Source organism: Rhinopithecus roxellana, chromosome 5 (genome assembly GCF_007565055.1).
Source record: "Rhinopithecus roxellana isolate Shanxi Qingling chromosome 5, ASM756505v1, whole genome shotgun sequence".
NCBI classification, from domain to species: domain Eukaryota; kingdom Metazoa; phylum Chordata; class Mammalia; order Primates; family Cercopithecidae; genus Rhinopithecus; species Rhinopithecus roxellana.
In genome coordinates this window covers 78,276,373-78,296,937 of record NC_044553.1, presented here as the reverse complement: position 1 = coordinate 78,296,937, position 20,565 = coordinate 78,276,373, and the positions used below count along the sequence as shown (strand labels likewise).

Sequence of the window (20,565 nt, the reverse complement as noted above, 5' to 3'; positions counted from 1 at the left end):
TATATATATCCTAGATACTACTCTTTTGTCATTGTCAGATAGGTGCTTTACAAGTATTTTCTCCCAGTCTGTAACCTGTCTTTTGTGGAATAAAAATTTTTAATTTTCAAGATGTCTAGTTGATCAGCTTTCCTTTTTATGCATTGTGCTTTTGGTGTCAAGTCTAAGAACTCTTTGCCTAGCCCTAGATCTTGAGGGTTTCTGTTATGTTTTTTATAAAAGTTTTAGAGTTTGATGTTTTACATTTAAGTTCATGATCCATTTTGAGTAAATTTTTGTACAAAGTGTGAAACTTAGTTTGAGGTTCATTTTTTTGCTGATGGATTTCCATTTGCTCCAGCGCTATTGTTGTAAAAACTACGCTGTCTGCATTGAATTGTTTTTGCACTTTGTCAAAAATCAGTTGGGCATATTTTTGTGAGTCTGTTTCTGGGTTCTGCCTTCTATTTTATTGATTTACATGTCTGTCCCTCTGCCAGTACTACATAATCTTGATTATTATAATTGTGTAAGTCTTGAAATCAGGTGGACTGATTGTTCCCACTTTCTTTGAAAAAATTGATTTAGCACCCAGGCATGGTAATCCTGTAATCCCAGCACTTTGGGAGGCTGAGGTGGGTGGATCACAGGTCAGGAGTTCAAGACCAGCCTGGCCAAGATGGTGAAATCCCTTCTCTACTAAAAATACAAAAACTAGCTGGGCGTGGTGGCGGGCGCCTGTAATGCCAGCTACTTGGCAGGCTGAAGCAGAAAATTGCTTGAACCCGGGAGGTGGAGGCTGCATTGAGCCAAGATTGTGCCACTGCACTCCAGCCTGGGTGACAGAGTGAGACTCCGTCGCAAACAAAACAAAACAAAACAAGTGATTTAGCTATTTTAGTTTCTTTGCCTTTCCATGTGAATTTTAAAATAACTTTGTGTATGTCTACAAATCTTGCTGGGATTTTGATAAGAATGGCATTGATCCTTTATACCAATTTGGGGAGAATTTACATACTTTATGTTGAGTCTTTTAATCCATGAACATGTTATATCTGTTATATTTAGCATTTTGATTTTTTCCTCAGTGTTGCATATTTTCAGTATACAAATCATGTACCCTTTTTTTTTTTAGATTTACACCTAGTCCTTTATTTTTTGAGCAATTGTAAATGGTATTGTATTTTAAATTTCATTGCCCATGTGTTCATTGCCAATATACTGAAATAAGATTAGCTTTTGTATGTTTATCCTGTATCCCACAATCTTGCTGAACTCATTTGTTCTAAGACTTTTTGTAGATTATGGGGAATTTCTACATAGACAGTTATGTCATCTGCAAATGGGGACAGTTTTGTTTGTTCCTTTCCAAACCGTATGGCTTTTTTTTTTTTTTTTTTTTTTTTTTTTTTTTTTTTTTTTTATCTGTTTCTTGCGTTTTTGCAAGAACTTCTAGGGCTGTGTTGAGTGAAAGTGGATATCCTTACCTTGTTCATGTTCTTATAGGGAAAGCATTCAGTCTTTCACCATTTAATATAATGTTAGCTGTAGGCGCTTTTTAGATGCCTTTACCAGATTAATGAAGTTCCTCTCTATTCCCATTTTTCTGGGAGACTTTTTTAAAAAGAATGAATGGGTGTTGAATTTTGTCAGATGCATTTTCTGTGTTGGTTGCTATGAACATGTGTTTTTCTTATTTAGCCTGTTGATATGGTAGATTATATTGATTGACTTTCTGATATTGAGTCAGCATTGCATCCTTGGAATAAACTCCACCTAGGTGTGGTATATCATTCTTTTTTTTTTTTTTTTTTTTGAGACAGAGTCTTGCTCTGTCGCCCAGACTGGAGTGCAGTGCGTGATCGCGACTCACTGCAAGTTCCGCCTCCTGGGTTCACACCATTCTCCTGCCTCAGCCTCTAGAGTAGCTGGGACTACAGGTGCATGCTACCACGCTTGGCTAATTTTTTGTATTTTTAGTAGGGATGGGGTTTCACCATATTAGCTAGAATGGTCTTGATCTCCTGACCTCGGTATCCTCCCGCCTTGGCCTCCCAAAGTGCTGGGATTACAGGCATGAGCCACCGCACCTGGCCGGGTGTGGTGTATAATTCTGTATGTTTATTGTTTTGTTTTTTATTTTTATTTTTAGAGATGGTGTCTTGCTTTGTTGCCCAGGCTGGAGTGCAGTGGTGTGATCATAGCTCACTCCATCCACTGACTCATGGACCCAAGCTCCCCTCCCACCTCAACCTCCCAAGTAGCTGAGATTACTGATATGCACCACCACACCTGTTGGTTTTTTTTGTTTTTGTTTTTTTGGTTTTTTTTTTTTTGGTAGAAATAAGGTCTCACTATGTTGCCCAGGCTGGTTTCAAACTCCTGGCCTCAAGCAATCCTTCCACCTTGACCTCCCAAAGTGTTGGGATTACAGGTGTGAGCCACTGAGCCTGGATCATTATTGTTGAATTGTTGGGTGATATTTCAATAAGGAATTTTATGTTTACATTCATGGGGGATAGTATTCTGTAGTTTTGTTTTTGTACTATTGTTGTCACATCTTGGTATCAAGATAATATTTCTGTATTTATTGATGTGATAAAGTTATATGATTTTCTCATTCTGTTAAAATGATTTAAAATTGATCAGTTTTTAAAATACCAAACCAATTTTGCATTCTAGGAGTAGAGACCTAGATATACGTGATATATTAGACTTTTAAAATTTATTGCTGGATTTGATTTGTTAATATCTTGTTGAAGGTTTTTGGTCTATATTTGTGCAGGATGTTGATCTTTTTCTTATAAAGCCTTTGTGGGGAGGCTTTCACTTCAGAGTTATGCTAGCTACATTGAACAAATTGGGAAATGTTTCTTTCTTTTTTTTAATTTTTATTTTTGAGACAGAGTCTTGCTCTGTCACCTGGGCTAGAATGCAGTGGTGCGATCTTTGCTCACTGCAACCTCCCCTTCTGGGTTCAAGCCATTCTCCTGCCTCTGCCTCTTGAGTAGCTGGGATTACAGGTGTGTACCACCACACCTGGCTAATTTTTTTTGTTGTTGTTATTTTTAGTAGTGATGGGGTTTCACCATGTTGACCAGGCTGGTCTTGAACTCCTGAACTCAAGTGATCTACCGTCCTGAGTCTTCCAAAGTGCTGGGATTACAGGTGTGAGCCACTGTGCCCAGCCTTTTTTTTTTTTTTTTGAGACGGAGTCTTGCTCTGTCACCCAAGCTGCAGTGCGGTGGCGTGATCTCGGGTCACTGCAACCTCTGCCTCCTGGATTCAAGTGATTCTCCTGCCTTAGCCTCCTGAGTAGCTGGGATTACAGGCGCGTGCCAGCACGCCTGGCTAGTTTTTGTATTTTTAGTAGAGACGGGTTGCACAATGTTGGCCAGGCTGGTCACAAACTGCTGACCTCAAGTGATCCACCTGCCTCAGTCTCCCAGAGTGCTTGGATTACAGGCATGAGCCATTGTGTCCAGCCTCATTCTCCTGTGTTTTCTAAAAGTTTGTATGAGATTGACATTATTTTTTTCTTAAAATGTTTGATAAAATTAACTAGTAAAACTGTCTAGTTCAGACTTGGTTAAAAAGAAAAACCGCCAGTAAAGCCATCTAGGCCTGGATTTTTCTTTGTAGCAAGGTTTTAAGTGACATAATCAATTTGTTTTTTTCTATTAAATAGACTTTATTTTTTAGAGCAGTTTTAGTTTCAGGGAAAAATTGAGCCCAAAGTACATAAGGTTCCCATATATCTCACTGTTGTCACCCTATAAGCCCCCCTGCTGTCAACACTACCACAGTTGTATTCGTTACAATTGGTGAATCTACACTGACACATCATTGTCATCCAGAGTCCATAGTTAACATTAGGGTTCACTCTTGGTGTTGTACATTCTGTGGGTTTTGAAGTGACACGTGTCTACCATTATAGCATCAAACAGAATAGTTTCACTGCCCTAAAAATTCTCTTGTGTTCTGCCTATTCACCTCCCACCCCCCCCGCCCCGCCCACCAGCCACTGGTGTCCACTGCTCCTTTACTGTCTCCATAGTTTTGCCTTTTCCAGAAAACCTTGTAGCTGGAATCATAGTATGTATGTATCCTTTTCACTTTGGCTTCTTTCACTTAGCAATGTGCTCTTAAGTTTCCTCCATGTCTTTTCATGGCTTGATAGCTCATTTCTTTTTTGTGCTGAATCGTATTCCATTGTCTGGATGTGCCATAGTTCATTCATCCATTCACCTACTGAAGGATGTCTTGATTGCTTCCAAATTTGAGCAATTTTGAACAGAGCTGCTGTAAACATCCACGTGCAGATTTATGGTGGACGTAAATTTTCAGTTCATCTGGGTAAATACCAAGGAGAGTGATTGCTGAATCAGATGGTATATTTAGTTTTGTGAGAAACTACCTTACTAATATGCATATGCAGGCTAGGCGCAGTGGCTCATGCCTGTAAACCCATCTCTTAGGAGGCCGAGGCAGGCGGATCACTTGAGGTCAGGAGTTTGAGACCAACCTGGGCAACATGGTGAAACTCCGTCTCTACTGGAAAACAAACAAACAAAAAAAATTAGCTTGGTGTGTGGTGGCACGTGCCTGTAGTTCCAATTACTTGGAAGGCTGAGGCAGGAGAATTGCTTGAACCTGGGAGGCAGAGGCTGCAATGAGCTGAGATCGTGCCACTGCACTCCAGCCTGGCCGGTAGAGCGAGACTCAGTCTCTAAATAAATAAATAAATAAATAAATAAAAGAGGCTGGGCACGGTGGCTCACGCCTGTAATCCCAGCACTTTGGGAGACTGAGGCAGGTGGATCACGAGGTCAGGAGTTCGAGACCAGCCTGACCAACATGGTGAAACCCCATCTCTACTAAAAATACAAAAATTAGCCAGGCATGGTGGTGCATTCCTGTAATCCCAGCTACTCAGGAGGCTGAGGCAGGAGAACTGCTTGAACCTGGGAGGTGGAGGATGCAGTGAGCCAGGATTGTGCCACTGCATTCTAGCCTGGGCAACAGAGTGAGACTCCATCTCAAAATAAAAAAAAAAAGAAAAAAAAAAAGAAAAAAATGCATACTCATCATTGGCTGCATCATTTTGCGTTCCTGTCAGCAATGAATGATGGTTTTTGTTGCTCCACATCCTCATCAGCATTTGGTGTTGTCAGTGTTTTGGATTTTGGCCATTCTGACAGGTGTGTAGTAGCATCTCGTTGTTTTAATTTCCATTAATTCCCTAATGATGTGATGTAGAGCATCTTTTCATATGCTTGCCTGCCATGTCCATGTCTTCTTTAGTGAAGTATCCTTTCGGGTCTCTTGCTCATTTTTTCATCAGGTTGTTCATTTTCTTATTGTTGAGTTTTTTTGTTTTTTGTTTTTTTTTTTTTTTTTGAGACGGAGTCTGGCTCTGTCGCCCAGGCTGGAGTGCAGTGGCCGGATCTCAGCTCACTGCAAGCTCCGCCTCCCGGGTTCACGTCATTCTCCTGCCTCAGCCTCCTGAGTAGCTGGGACTACAGGCGCCCGCCACCTCGCCTGGCTGGGTTTTTTTTTTTTGTATTTTTTAGTAGAGACAGGGTTTCACCGTGTTAGCCAGGATGGTCTCGATCTCCTGACCTCGTGATCCACCCGTCTCGGCCTCCCAAAGTGCTGGGATTACAGGCTTGAGCCACCGCGCCCGGCCTATTGTTGAGTTTTAAGAATTCTTGGTATGTTATGGATAACAGACCTTTATCAAATATGTCTTTTGCAAATATTTTCTCTTAGTTTGTGTTTTGTCTTATTCTCTTGATAAATTCAGTTTTTAAAATAGACATGCAGCTACTCAGATTTTCTATTTCTTGTATCAGTTTTGATAACTTTTGTCTAAGAATTTCCCCATTTCGTCTAGTTGTCAGATTTACTGGTGTAAGGTTATTTTTTAATGTCTGTGATATCTCTTTGTTCATTTCTGATATTAATAACATGTTTTATCTTTTTTCTTTATTAGGCATTTACCAACTTGTTTAATATTTTCAAAGAGCTAATTTTTGGTTTATTTTTCTTAGTTGTTTCTTGTTTCACTGGTTTCTGCTCTTGATTTCCTTTCTATGAAACATCAGGTTAATCTGTTCTTTTTTTTACTAATACTTAAGATGGAATCTCAGATAATTGATTTTAGACCTTTCTTTCCTAATATAATCACTTAAAGTTATACATTCCCCCTTTTACGCACTATATTAAGCACGTCATACAAAAGGTGGTATTGTGTTTTCATTATCATTGAGTTCAAACCATTTTCTGACTGCCCTTTTGATTTCTTTTATCCATAGGTTATTTGGAAATGTCTTGCTTAATTTCCAGATATTTGGGAATATTCTAAATATCTATTTTTATCAATTTTAAATTTAATTCTATTGTGGGTAGAGGATATATTTTATGTGATCTCAGTCTTTTTAACTTTATTCATACTTCTTTAACACCCAACATATATGCATGAACATTCTGTATAGACTTGAAAAGGATATATATTCTGTAGTTGTTAGGGTTAGTGTTATGTAGTACCTTCAATTGGCTTTAAAAATTTTTTTTAGGCCAAGCGCAGTGGTTCATGTCTGTAATTCCAGCACTTTGGGAGGCCTAGGTGGGGGGATTGCTTCAGGCCAGGAGTTTGAGACTAGCCTGGGCAACGTAGCAAGACCTTGTCTCTACAAAAAAATTTAAATTAGCTGGGATTGGTAGCACAGGACTCTAGTCGCAGCTACTCAGGAGGCTGAGGTGGGAGGATTGATTGGTTGGGCCTGGGAGGTTGAGGCTGCAGTGAGCTATGATGGCACTACTGCACTCCAGGCTAGGTAACAGAGTGAGACTCTGTGTCAAAAAAAAAAAAAAAAAAAAAAAAAGCCAGACGCAGTGGCTCACTCCTGTAATCCCAGCACTTTGGGAGGCCGACTCAGGCAGATCACCTGAGGTCGGGAGTTTTAGACCAGCCTGACCAACATGGAGAAACCCTGTCTCTACTAAAAATAAAAATACAAAATTTGCCGGGTGTGGTGACCTATGCCTGTGATCCCAGCTACTTGGGAGGCTGAGGCAGGAGAATCGCTTGAACCCGGGAGGCAGAGGTTGTGTTGAGCCGAGATCGCGCCATTGCTCTCCAGCCTGGGCAACAAGAGTGAAACTCCGTTTCAAAAAAAAAAACAGAACAAAAGGCAACTACCCAGAATTTATTATTATTATCAGCAAGAGTGGCATTACCAGTATTTGTTTTTTTAGTATATTATTTCTCAGTAACATACTCTCTTTGAAAGCATTTTGGCAGCAGATTTATTAAAACACAATATAAACAGATTATAGTTTGTGTGATTTGATGTGTAATAAATATTATCTTTATCCAATGTATGTGCTTTAAAGCAATTATAAGATCTTTATATGTATTAAACAATATTACTTATTAATATGTATACTCCTGAAAAAGTTTTTAAATTTTTTCATGGTTTATTACCTTAGTTAACAATGTGATAGAATATGTTTTATTAACCAACACTTGGTACAGAGCCTGATGTATTTGCTGAATTTAATTAAAAGTTTGTCTTTTCACCAAGGCACACTGAATAGTTCTTTCTCTTCACAGTGGTCTCACATCTGAAACATGGCTACAGATTGGCTGGGAAGTATTGTGTCCATCAATTGTGGAGATAGCTTGGGTGTCTATCAGGGAAGAGTGTCAGCTGTGGATCAGGTCAGCCAGACCATTTCTCTCACCCGGCCTTTCCATAATGGAGTGAAGTGTCTTGTTCCAGAAGTCACCTTCAGGTGAGTGTCCTGACTGACTCTTCTGAATCCAATCTGGTGGTCTGTGGAGCTTGAACCTAGGTCTGATTGCTAGTATTCTCTTGGCATATGGCCGCTTTTTGTATTTTTAGTAGAGATGGGGTTTCACCATGTTGGCCAGGCTGGTCTCGAACTACTGGCCTCAAGTGATCTGCCCATGATGGCCTCCCAAAGTGCTGGGATTTCAGGTGTGAACCACCATGCCTGGCCTATACTGTTTATTTCCTCTTTGCATTCTGATATTCATTCCTTGGCCTCCCGTGTATTAAAAACAACCTTCTCCCTTAGACCTTGCATTTGCCACTAGGTATTGTATCATTTCCCTTCCCTTGAACCCATCATCCTTGTCAGAGCCGAATAGTCTGCTTTCTCTATGTTTTGTGGCTTCATTCTCTAGACCCTCCTTACCCTACCATTATCTTTTTTTCTAACTTTATCATCTTGCTGAATTAGCTTTTGCCAAGGTTACAAATAACCTAATGGCCAAATTCACTGACAGTATCTCAATCCCAATCTGATTTGAATGCTCCCTCATGGCTGTAGTGGCTTAAGCCTGTAATTCCAGCACTTTGGGAGGCCAAGGCAGGAGAATCACTTGAGGCCAGGATTTCAAAACTGGCTGGTCAACATAATGAGACCTCATCTTTACAAAAGAAAAACTTAAAAGCTTAGCTGAGCGTGGTGGCATGTGCCTGTAACCCCAGCTACTCCTGAGGCTGAGACAGGAAGATCACTTGAGCCTAGGAGTTGGAGGCTGCAGTGAGCCATGATAGCACCACTGCACTCCAGCCTGGGTGATAGAACAGACCCTGTCTCTAAAAAAATAAATAAAAATACAGTGCTCCCTAACTTTTTTTTTTTTTTTTTTTTTTTTTTTTTTTTTGAGATAGAGTCTTACTCTGTTTCCCAGGCTGGAGTGCAGTGGCACGATCTCAACTCACTGCAACCTCCGCCTCCCGGGTTCCAGCAATTCTCCCACCTCAGCCTCCAGAGTAACTAGGATTACAGGCACTTGCCACCACGCCCGGCTAATTTTTTGTATTTTTAGTAGAGATGGGGTTTCACCATGTTAGCCAGGCTGGTCTCGAACTCCTGACCTGAAGTGATCCGCCCACCTTGGCCTCCCAAGGTGCTGGGATTACAGGCATGAGTCACCGCGCCCAGCCAATGCTCCCTAACTTTTAAAGTACAGTATTTTCCTTTAGTTTCCCTGTCACTTCTGGTTTTTCTTTGCATGTATTCCACATATTCCTCCATTCCTTTACTTTTATGTTCCTTTTCTTCTTCTCACCTGTTAAGATTGAATTACTCAGCATTCTATCTTTGGTTCTTTTCTCAGCTTTTATTCTCTAGACAATCTCGTGTACCTTATACATTAATGAGACCTCAAATCTTTAACTTAGGCCCATTATGAGACAGACACCTCATCTGCTGGTCATTTCCGTTGGATATCCCACAAGGTATCTTAAATGCAAGATTTTCAGAGCTAATCTTGTTATGTTTTCCTGTAGATTTCTTTTTCCAAGGGCATACCCATTATTTATGATTAATAACACCTTTCCCCCACGTTAGAAACTTAGGAGTCATAATAAACTCTTTTTTCTCTTTAATCCTCGTGTTCACTTAGTTGCCAAAATCCTATGGATTCGAAATGTCTCTTGATCCCTTCTCCCTTTTCCCTTTGCAATTACCACTTGCTTGGTTCATCCCCTCTTATTTCTTGCTTGGTCTTCTAACTGGTACCACTGCCTCTTGTTTCTTCTCCTTCCCTATAGCCACCAGGAAAATCCATTGTGATCAAGATGTGGTCCCTGGTTACCTCTGCAGCCTTACTTCCTGATGGCCTTCCACAAGCATCCTTCTGTTTAGTATCACCATAACATTTGCAATTTCTCACGTGGGCCATATTTTCTACATTTCCTTAGTCTCTGAGTCCCTACCTGAGATGCCTTTCTCCCTACTGTTCTTTGCTTAGCCGCTCCTTCCTCCTGTCCTGGCCAGATTTAGCTTAAGTATTACATTCATCTCCACCAGACTAACTTAAATATTTTGCTTTTAGGCTCTCTAGTCTCCTATGCACACCCCTGCCATAACATGTAACACTTTAAAAACATTTTATTTTATTTATTTATTTATTTATTTTTAAGACAGAGTCTCACTTTGTTGCCCAGGCTGAAGTGCAGTGGTGCACTCTGCTCACTGCAACCTTTGCCTCCCAGGGTGAAACGATTCTCATACCTCAGCCTCCTGGTAGCTAACAGGTGTGCACCATCACACCCAACTAATCATTTCTATTTTTAGTAGAGACAGAGTTTTGCCATGTTGACCAGGCTGGTCTCAAACGCCTCAAGTGATTCGCCTGCCTCGGCCTTCCAGAGTGCTGGGATTATAGGCATGAGCCATTGTGCCTAGCCCATGTAACACTTTTGATTGAATATGTACTTGTCTTTTCCACTGATCAGACTGAGTTCCTGTGGTCACATAGTGGTTTTCATCTCTATATACCAGATCAGAATAGTTCCTAGTGGAGGGCTTACCATATAGTATTTTATATTTATGCCTGTTGAATGAGCAAGGGAGTGAATGAATGAAAAAAAGCCATTAAACATTGTGGGAATGTAAGATTAATATAGTTTTGTTGTTATCAATAGCCTCTTTTTAAAGGCCAGCATTGTGTCACTTGGACAGTTGGTGGCTGACCCCTGTCCTTAAGCACACAGCCCCCTTTCCTAGCCTCTGATAACTCATTAAAATGCAGCCCTGCAAAGGGGTAGCTGTTTGCTAATGATCTCAGTTTCATCATTCTTACCACTATTATAATTTTGAGACTTGGCTTTTTTGTGTATTTCAGGGCAGGTGACATTATGGAGTTAAAAATTCTGGAGATACCAGGACCTGGAGACAACCAACATTTTGGAGACGTTCATCAGACAGAATTAGGCCCTTCTGGTGTTGGCTGCCAAGTGGGCATCAGTCAGAATGGCACAGGCAAGTTGGTCAAGAAGCCAACCCCTTCCAGCAGTGCCCCTCAGAATATCCCTAAGAGGACAGATGTGAAGAGCCAAGATGTTGCCGTTTCCCCCCAGCAGCAACAGTGTTCAAAGAGCTATGTCGACAGGCACATGGAATCCTTGAGTCAGTCCAAAAGTTTCCGTCGTCGGCACAACTCCTGTAAGTAGGGTCAAGTTGATATTTCTTCTCAATCTGGTGTTTCAGGGCTGTAAGCTATAAGCACTGCTAAGCTATAAGCACTGCTGCTCTTTAAATAAATCCTTTATTACTCCAATAAAATGGATGCTGGCTGAGCTTCGCAAAAATACAACATGGTTCTCTTCCTCCAGGCCTAGTTCCTCAAGATGTTAAGGGAAAGGAAATAAGGTGTTAGGGATGCCTGTGAGCTTCCTGCCCTCTCTTACCACTTCCTTCAGGAAAAGTCTGCCCAGAGTTTACTGAGACTAACAGTGATGTTTTAAATCCAGTAACTACTGGGTGTGGTGGCATGCATCTGTAGTCCCAGGTACTTGAGAGGTTGAGGCAGGAGGATTGTTTGAGCCCAGGAGTTCAAGGCTAGTCTGGGCAAAATAGCGAGATTCTGTCTCTAAAAAAGAAAAAAAAACTTATATCCTGTTACTGATGCTGGTAGTAGTGTCTGAGTTGAACCTGCACTTGGGCTGTTCCAGAGGATTCTTGAGTAACTTCTCTTCCTGTGATTTGAGACTCATCTTCCGAAAAGAGAAGAGGACTGATCCAAACATCTCTGTGATCTTTCATTTTCTAGCAGACTGACAATTTTTAATTTGCTGTATTTGTCCCTACAGATACATCAAGAAGAATGTGCATTGGTCTGTGTTGGTGCCCAGTTTTGTTTGATACTAACCTGTTATTAAATGTCATTTGCTGATTATAAAACCATAGCTGTGGCCAGGCATGGTGGCTCACACCTGTAATCCTAGCATTTTGGGAGGCCGAGGCGGGCAGATCACCTGAGGACAGGCGTTTGAGGCCAGCCTGGCCAACATGGTGAAACCTCATCTCTGCTAAAAATACAAAAATTAGCTGTGCGTGGAGGCACATGCATATAATCCCAGCTACTTTGGAGGTTGAGGCAGGAGAATCCCTTGAACCCAGGAGGCAGAGGTTGCAGTGAGCTGAGATTGTGCCACTCCAGCCTGGGCGATAGAGCAAGACTCTGTCTCAAAAATAAAATAAATAATATAAAATGAAACCATAGTTGTGTTAGTGGTATGATGTGAGCATAGCTGCCTTCCAAAACCATAGTTAATTCACTAAAACTGTTCTTCTCCAACGTATTTACTAGAATAATGTTACAATAGTGAATCATAACATTCACTGGAATCTGTTATGCTCCTTAAATTAATATGAATGTTGTTTTAAAAAATTACTTCCAAATGGCAAACTATTCTCATTTTACTTAGATGGTTTTGCACTCAGAGATGGTAGCAGAATGTATTAGAAACTTTAAGTGAGAGACTGGGTGCAGTGGCTCACACCTGTAATCCCAACACTTCAGGAGGCTGAGGCAGGCGGATCGCTTGAGCCCCGGAGTTTGAGACCAGCCTGAGCAACATGGCAAAAACCCATCTCTACAAAAAAAAATACAAAAAAATTAGCTGGGCATGGCGGCGTGCACCTGTGGTCCCAGCTACTCAGGAGGCTGAGGTGGAAGGATGGCTTGAGCCAGGGAGGCAGAGGTTATGATTAGCCGAGATCATGCCACTGCACTTCAGCCTGGGTGACAGAGTGAGACTCTGTCTCAAAACGAACAACCAAAAGAAATTTTAAATGAGTATTCGTTAACTCATTTAAAATTATAAGCTAGAGTCATGCTATGGCATTACCTTCTAAAAGGCACAGTTTAGAGTGAGCAATGTCTCTCTAGACCCCACTCGGAAAGTTTATTACATAAAATTCCAGATACTTCTTGCTACCATTGTTGCTCCTCACACTGTGGTCCTGGTGGCATTGTAGTAAGGTTTTAGTGTGCTGGGTGAATTCTGTTAATAGCTTGTGGTGTGACACCTGTGTCAAGGGCCAACATTTTTTTTTGAGATGGAGTATCACTCTGTTGCCCAGGCTGGAGTGCAGTGGTGTCATCTCAGCTCACTGCAACCTCCACCTCCCGTGTTCAGGTGATTCTCCTGCCTCAGCCTCACTAGGAGCTGGTACTATAGGCACTTGCTGCCATGCCTGGCTAATTTTTTTTTTTTGAGACAGGGTTTCGCTCTTGTTGCTCAGGCTGGAGTGCAATGGCGTGATCGTGGCTTGCTGCAACCTCCGCCTCCTGGGTTCAAATGATTCTCCTGCCTCAGCCTCCCGAGTAGCTGGGATTACAGGCATGTGCCACCACGTCTGGCTAATTTTGTATTTTTAATAGAGATGGGGCTCCATGTTGGTCAGGCTGGTCTCAAACTCCCGACCTCAGGTGATCCGCCCACCTTGGCCTCCCAAAGTGCTGAGATTACAGGTGTGAGCCACCATACCAGGCTCCCTGGCTAATTTTTGTATTTTTAGTAGAGATGGGGTTTTGCCATGTTGCCCAAGCTAATTTCGAACTCCTGACCTCAGGTGGTCCACCTGCCTCAGCCTCCAAAAGTGCTGGGATTACAGGTGTGAGCCACCATGCCTGGCCTAAAAAAAAATTTTTAATGTATGTAATGTACAGTTTCAAGGTAGTTTCCTTTGGTGCATAAGAAACAACAATCTGAAATGATGATGTTTGTAAATATGAGACTGAAATTCACTTGTGAGTTCTGTATCCTTAGAAAAATTGTAGAATGCTTGGATAGAAAATGATTCTTTCCATTTGGACTTTAACCTTCTCTATTTTGCTTGCATTCTATTCTGTTCTGTTCTGTTCTGTTCTGTTCTGTTCTGTTCTATTCTATTCTATTCTATTCTATTCTATTCTATTCTATTCTATTCTATTCTATTCTTCTGTTCTATTCTGTTCTATTCTATTCTATTCTATTCTATTCTATATTCTATTCTATTCTATTTCTATTTCTATTCTATTCTATTCTATTTCTATTCTATTCTATTCTATTCTATTTCTATTCTATTCCTATTTCTATTTCTATTCTATTCTATTCTATATTCTATATTCTATATTCTATATTCTATATTCTATATTCTATTGTTAGGGTCTTGCCTTGACACTCAGGCTGGAATGCAGTGATATAATCACAGCTCACTACAACCTTGAACTCCTGGGCTCAAACAATCCTCCCACCTCATACTCCTGAGTACCTGGGACTACAGGTGTGTGCCACCATGCCTGGCTAGTTTTTTTATTTTTCGTAGAGACCAGGTCTCACTATGTTGCCCAGTCTGAAAATCTTTTTTCTTTTACCAGAAATTGTTGATTTGTTAGAAGTTCATATAGGCAGTTTATAATCTTCCATGCACTTGAAGGTGACCCTTATTAGCAATTTGTATTATTTTTTCCTACATATTTTTCTCCCTGTTATTAACATCTTACATTGGTATGGTACATTTGTTATGATTATTGAACCGGTGTTGATGCATTATCATTAAACAAAGTCCATATTTTATTCAGATTGCCTTAGTTTTTATCTGATGCCCTTGTTCCAGGATCCTGTCCAGTATATCACATCACATTTGGTAGTCATGTCTCTGCTTGGCTCTTACAGTTTCTCAGACCTTCCTTGTTTTTGATGACCTAGACATTTTGATGAATACTGGTCAGGTATTTTGTGGAATGTCCCTCACTTGGTAGTTGATGTTTTTCTCATTATTAGACTGGGGTTATATGTTTGGGGGTGGAAGACAACAGAGGTAAAGTACCATTTTCATCACTTTGTGTCAAGTGTATATATTGTCACTATGGTTTAGAACTTTTGATGTTCACCTTGATCACCTGGCTAAAGTAGTATATATCTAGTTTCTCCTCTGTAAAGTGACTCTTTTTCTTCCCCGTTACATACGTACTCTTTGGAAGGAAATCATTATGTGCAGCCCACACCCAGGGAGTGAGGAGTTATGTTCCCTCTCCTTGAGGACACAGCATCTTCAGACATTACTTGAAATTCTTTTATTCCAGAGATTCCTCTCCCCCCATTTGTTTATGTGTTCAGTCATTTATTTATATCAGCATGTACTCACAGGTATTTATTTTATACTTTGTCTTATAATTCAATATTACTTTATTTTGTTACTCAAATTATTTCAGTTTTGGCTAGTCTCCAATCTTTCACTTGGATCTCATGTCCCTTTGACATACTCCAGTAGAATTTTTTTTTGTTTTTGTTTTTGTTTTTAGTACTTAGGTAGTTTCTGACACTGAAAGATGCTTGTTACTACCACTACTGCTGCTGCTGCTGCTGCTGCTGCTGCTTCTGCTCTCCTCCTCCTCCTCCTCTTCCTCCTCTTCCTCCTCCTTTCTCCCCCTCCCTCCCGCCCCTCCTCCCCGCTTCTCCTTTCTTCCTTCTTCGCTAGGTATGCTCATTGCTCCTGGGTGTCACCCTTATAGCTGACAGCAAGAAAATATGTGTATATACTTCTCTGCAGAGTTCACAGAAAAGAAAATATATATGTGTATATTTAACCAGTGTATATATATTTAAATATTTCTATATGTAACTATGTATATTGTACTATACTAAGAATTAGTTCATACTGATGTCTCCAACTTTAATCCATTACCACATGGATCCTTCTAGCCTTCTCCTTTTGCTTGTCTGTTACTTCTCACTCCAACAGTGAGAAACCTGTCTGCTATTGTCATTCATTCTTTACATAATTATTCAATTCCAGTATACATGTATAGTGGTATCAGAATTATTAACTCGTATCCCCATTCCTGTGGGAGACTGTCAAATAGAATATGGCACTTACGTACCGTTTCTTTTGCCTTTCATCTGACTCCATTCATTTCTAGAGTTATTTAGGTCTCCCATTTCCTTCATTGACTTGTTTCATATATTCATAATACAGTTAATTTGTTTTGTCACATTCTGCATTCCATCCTGGGATCTCCTAACCTCTTGAATGATTTTTTAAAATTTGCGTACACTAAGGCTCACTCTTTGTGCTGTAAAGCTCTGTGGGTTTTGACAAATACAGCATCATGTATCTGTCATTACAGTGTTAAACAGAATAGTGCATTGTCCTAAACAATCTCTTGTGCCTCACCTGTTCAGCTGTCCCCACTTCCCCCTGGCCACTACTAATCTTTTTATTATCCCATCTTTGCAGTTTTGCATTTTCCAGAATATCGCATAATTAAAATGATACAGTATATTGCCCTTTCAGACTGGCTTCTTTCACTTAGCAAGATGCATTTAAGATTCATTCATGTCTTTTTGTGGCTTGATAGCTCATTTCTTTAATTGATGGATAATGTTCCATTGTGTGGATGTATCAGTTCCATTCACCTATTGCAGGGCATCTTGGTGGCTTCCAGGTTTTGGTTATTCTGCTTTTGCTGTTTTGTCAGTTTCCTTTTTCTAGATTGTTAACTGTACATAAGTAAGGTAAAGAGATTGTAGGGCAGTAAAATGTTACTATTTTTCAAGGAACTTATTTAGAATCCAGATTAGTTTGGAAAATGTTTGCGGCCTGGGAATTTGGTAATGAGACATGGCTTAGAATAGGTTTCTGAAAGAAGGTAGAGTTATAATTATTTTTCCACTCATTGAGCCCTGTAAGTAGAAAGGTCTGCCTTAGAATTTTCTCCAGTTTATGTACATTGACGTTGAGACTAGTAGATTGATGAAGCTATATAAATATCTGTCGGCCGGGTGTGGTGGCTCACACCTATAATCTTAACACTTTGGGAGGCCGGGATGGGCAGGTTGCCTGAGCTCAGGAGTTTGAGACTAGCCTGGGCAACATGGTGAAACCCTGTCTCTGCAAAAATACAAAAAATCAGCTGGGCTTGGTGGCGGGCGCCTGTAATGCCAGTTACTCAGGAGGCTGAGGCATAAGAATTGCCTGAACCTGGGAGGTGGAGGTTGCAGTAAGCCGAGATCGTGCCACTGCCCTCCAGCCTGGGCAACAAAGCAAAACTCTGTCTCAGGAAATAAAAAAAAGAAAGGAAATATAATCTGTCATCATTTCTGGCTTTTAAGTGTTCTTTCAGGATTGCAATAAGGAGTTGAGGAATTTGTTGGTTTGTAATAGTTACGTAATCCAACATTGATAATTTAGCACAAGCAGATTTTAATCTCTTCTCTTGGGGTGGGAGTGGGTTTAAAGAATCATATAAAGAATAGTTTTTCTGTGACCATTCAGAATGTTTGTCAAATAGATATAACATCAGTCCCAGGGAGCAGAGGGAAACCAAGCCTTGTTTAGGATGCAGCTCTGTGTATGGGTATAATTCATATTTATCAAATCCCATGTCACAGCTAAAAATGGTGACCATGAGGGGCAGATGAAAGGCATCCCTCTCTGAAATCTTAGTCTATGAACTTGAATAGTCATTGGTAACATGCATTTGAATAAAAATTCAACAGTTAAGTTAAGGCTCTTTTGCCTGTAGAACATGAAAGTAGGTAGCTGAGGCCGGGCACAGTGGCTCATGCCTCTAATCCCAGCACTTTGGGAGACTAAGGTGGGCGGATCACCTGAGATCAGGAGTTTGAGACCAGCCTGGCCAACATGACGAAACCCTGACTCTACTAAAAATACAAAAAATTAGCTGGGCCTGGTGGTACACGCCTGTAATCCCAGCTTCTCGGGAGGCTGAGGCAGGAGAATTGCTTGAACCCGGGAGGTGGAGGCTGCAATGAGCCAAGATCGTGCCATTGCACTCCAGCCTGGGCAACAAGAGTGAAACTCCATCTCAAAACAAACGAAGTAGATAGCTGGCCTTTAGCTCATTTATATTTAGAGAGAGGTGGTCCTATAGGCATGACATTGCCTGTTAAGTTTAGCGCTGATTTCCCTTTTTCTCTTTGTTACTGGAGGTGGAGAGAAATGAGAAATGGAATTGAATCTTTTAAATGGAAAGATGGTCAATATTATCTTGTTGCAATATGGTTGGGCTTTAACGGTCTGTTCATTTTAACAGTCATCCCACCACCTGAGGCAGGAAGTGAATTTTGCCAAGTTTTCATGGTCCTACTGAGGTCTTCTTGACTTTTAAACTTCCTTGGATGTGCTTCATATATCTAATAGGCTTGAAAACCCAAGGCCTAGAATTTGAGAGTTAAGAAGAAGGTCCCATATATTCTCAGGCACCTTCTCATGATGCCTGTTGAATCTGGCAGTAAAACATTTGTAGGACAAATGTTTTTTGTAGGACAAAGTTCCCCCTTACAGTGTGTGTGTGACAAAAACCAATAAATAAGTGGCATTGAGGGTTACACAACAATGGGTTTGTTACAGGTTGTCCCAGCCAAAGGGCCTCTGTGCCAAAGGCTGGCAGAAAAACGGCACAGGAAGGCGACCAGCCTGCAGTCTTTTTTTTTTTTTTTTTGGAGACGGAGTCTCACTCTGTCACCCAGGCTGGAGTGCAGTGGCGCAATCTTGGCTCACTGCAAGCTCCGCCTCCCGGGTTCAAGCCATTCTTCTGCCTCAGCCTCCCGAGTAACTGGGACTACAGGCGCCTGCCACCACGCCTGGCTAATTTTTTTGTATTTTTAGCCAGGCGTGGTAGCAGGCGCTAAAAAAATTTTTTAGCTAATTTTTTAGTATTTAGATGAGGTTTTACCGTGTTAACTAGGATGGTCTTGATTTCCTGATCTTGTGGTCCACCCGCCTTGGCCTCCCAAAGTGCTGGGATTACAGGCGTGAGCCACCGCACCCGACCCCTGCAGTCTTAATACTTGCATGGCCCTTGTAATTGAAAGGTAAAGAAATCTGGGAAGACTGTTTATCTTTTCCAATGGAAGTGTTTTTCTCTTGCAGTGGCCGAAGGCCAGTTTAATGCAGAGCCAGGCTCTTTGGTCTGAGTTAGCCAAGTACTGATAATATTTGTATTAAAGTAAGAGGAAAGGGAAGAATAAGAGACAACTGAGCACATTAGCCTGCCTTGCATTTATTTTATATTCTCTTACTGACCTGTGATGTCAGTATTTCCCTTGGGAAATGTTTTTCACACTCCACTTTCCTGACAGTGTTTAAAACATAGCTAGTCCTTAGTGTCTGTGTCTCAAATGAATCAACTCTGCATTTAGAGGAGTACAGGAAAACACCTGAAACCTTCTACATACACATCTCTGGGTTTTGTTGTAAGTTATGTTTGTAGAGTCCTACAGCTGAGCCAAAAAACAGTGACCAGTGCCCAGCATCATTAGGGCAGAATTAGGGCGTCTCCCATTGTGGACCCTGTTAGTCTTCATAGTGGGGCACTTTGTCAACATGCTGTGAGCGAACTTTACAGCTAGTCATGTTTGTTTTCTTTGCTTTTCTACTTTGCATTTCAGTAGCTCCTCATCATGTGGCATGATATGAAATGGGTACTATTTTTTAGCTTTTTATTTTTATTTTTCATTTTTTGAAACTGAGCAAAAGTTTTCTTTCTACGCTGCACTCTCTCCCCTCAAATAAAGGTTGAGTATCTCTTATGCAAAATGCTAGGGAGCAGAAGTGTTTCAGATTTTGGATTATTTAAAAAGGATTTTGGAGTATTTCCCTAATCCAGAAATCCAAAATGCTCCAATCAGCATTTTCTTTGAACACCACGTTGGCACTCAGAAATTTTTGGATTTTGGATGTTTGGATTAGGGATGCTCAGCTTGTGCTTTTAAACATTCATATTGGTGTTCAGTGGTTAGTGCACTGTTTAGGGCTAAGAAATACTGGGCTAGTGGTTAGAGAAGCAACTCGTGCTTTGCTTTTTCTTTTTCTTTATGTTTTATTTTATTTTATTTTATTGAGATGGAGTCTTGCTGTGTCACCCAGGCTGGAGTGCAGTGGCGCAATCTCAACTCACTGCAACCTCTGCCTCCCGGTTTCAAGTGATTCTCCTGCCTCAGCCTCTGGAGTAGCTGGGATTACAGGCACGTGCCACCACGCCCAGCTAATTTTTGTATTTTTAGTAGAGGCAGGTTTCGCCATGTTGGCCAGGTTGGTCTTGAACTCCTGACCTCAGGTGATCCACCCACCTTGGCCTCCCACAGTGCTGGGATTACAGGTGTGAGCCACCTTGCCAGGCCAGCTCATGCTTTTCAAACTTTAGTTCCAGGATAACTGGCCTTCTACCAGTGTCATTTGGGAAGTCCGACCTGCCTTCAGAGTATTTGGGTCTTTAGATTCTAGATTCTTTCCTGTTTTCTCCTATGACTGTTTTTGTGCCTCTACCTGTTCCTCTTTAGCAGTGTCTGTATCCTGTTTCCTCTGAGCTTTATTCTTGGTCACCTGGTTTCAGGAGCTTTGGGTTTTATCTGAATGGGAATGATTTCCCATTTTGCTTCCTTAACCCTGTCTTCTTCTTCATTGATCAACTGCTTATTTTCATCAGTCATTGTAATAGTTCCAGGATAGTTCATTGTCAGTCATATTGGACGTGATTGAACTTTTTCCACTGAAGCCCTTGCTTCATAACTCTTTTGTATTATATTATTGTCAACAACTTTATCTTCCTGGTCTTTTCAGTCATGCAAAAAGTTGGCATGATTTTTATTGCTTTTTCTTGTAGTTAATCTCAAGTTGCCCTTTTTTTATAACCTCTTTTTAGACTTTTAACTTTTGATTGGCTAGCGTTTGCTTTTTTAAAATATATATATAACTGTTTTTATTTCTTAATTCAGCGGAGTTTTGTGTCCTTACACTGAACCGGGC

General features: G+C 40.8%; 1 protein-coding gene across 2 annotated transcripts in view; it reads left to right on the top strand.

The window, feature by feature from the left end:
- EDC3 (enhancer of mRNA decapping 3) overlaps positions 1 to 20,565 on the top strand; it is a 63,271-nt gene that overhangs the window by 13,804 nt on the left and 28,902 nt on the right. Inside the window, exons 2-4 of one of the 2 annotated variants that reach the window (XM_030931239.1) lie at positions 5,099 to 5,180; positions 7,598 to 7,779; positions 10,649 to 10,968. In XM_030931239.1, coding sequence (XP_030787099.1) covers positions 7,616 to 7,779; positions 10,649 to 10,968 — 484 coding nt within the window. In that variant the 5' untranslated portion in view covers positions 5,099 to 5,180; positions 7,598 to 7,615. The remainder of the gene's footprint in view (positions 1 to 5,098; positions 5,181 to 7,597; positions 7,780 to 10,648; positions 10,969 to 20,565) is intronic. The other variant, XM_010375863.2, reaches the window with a different exon arrangement.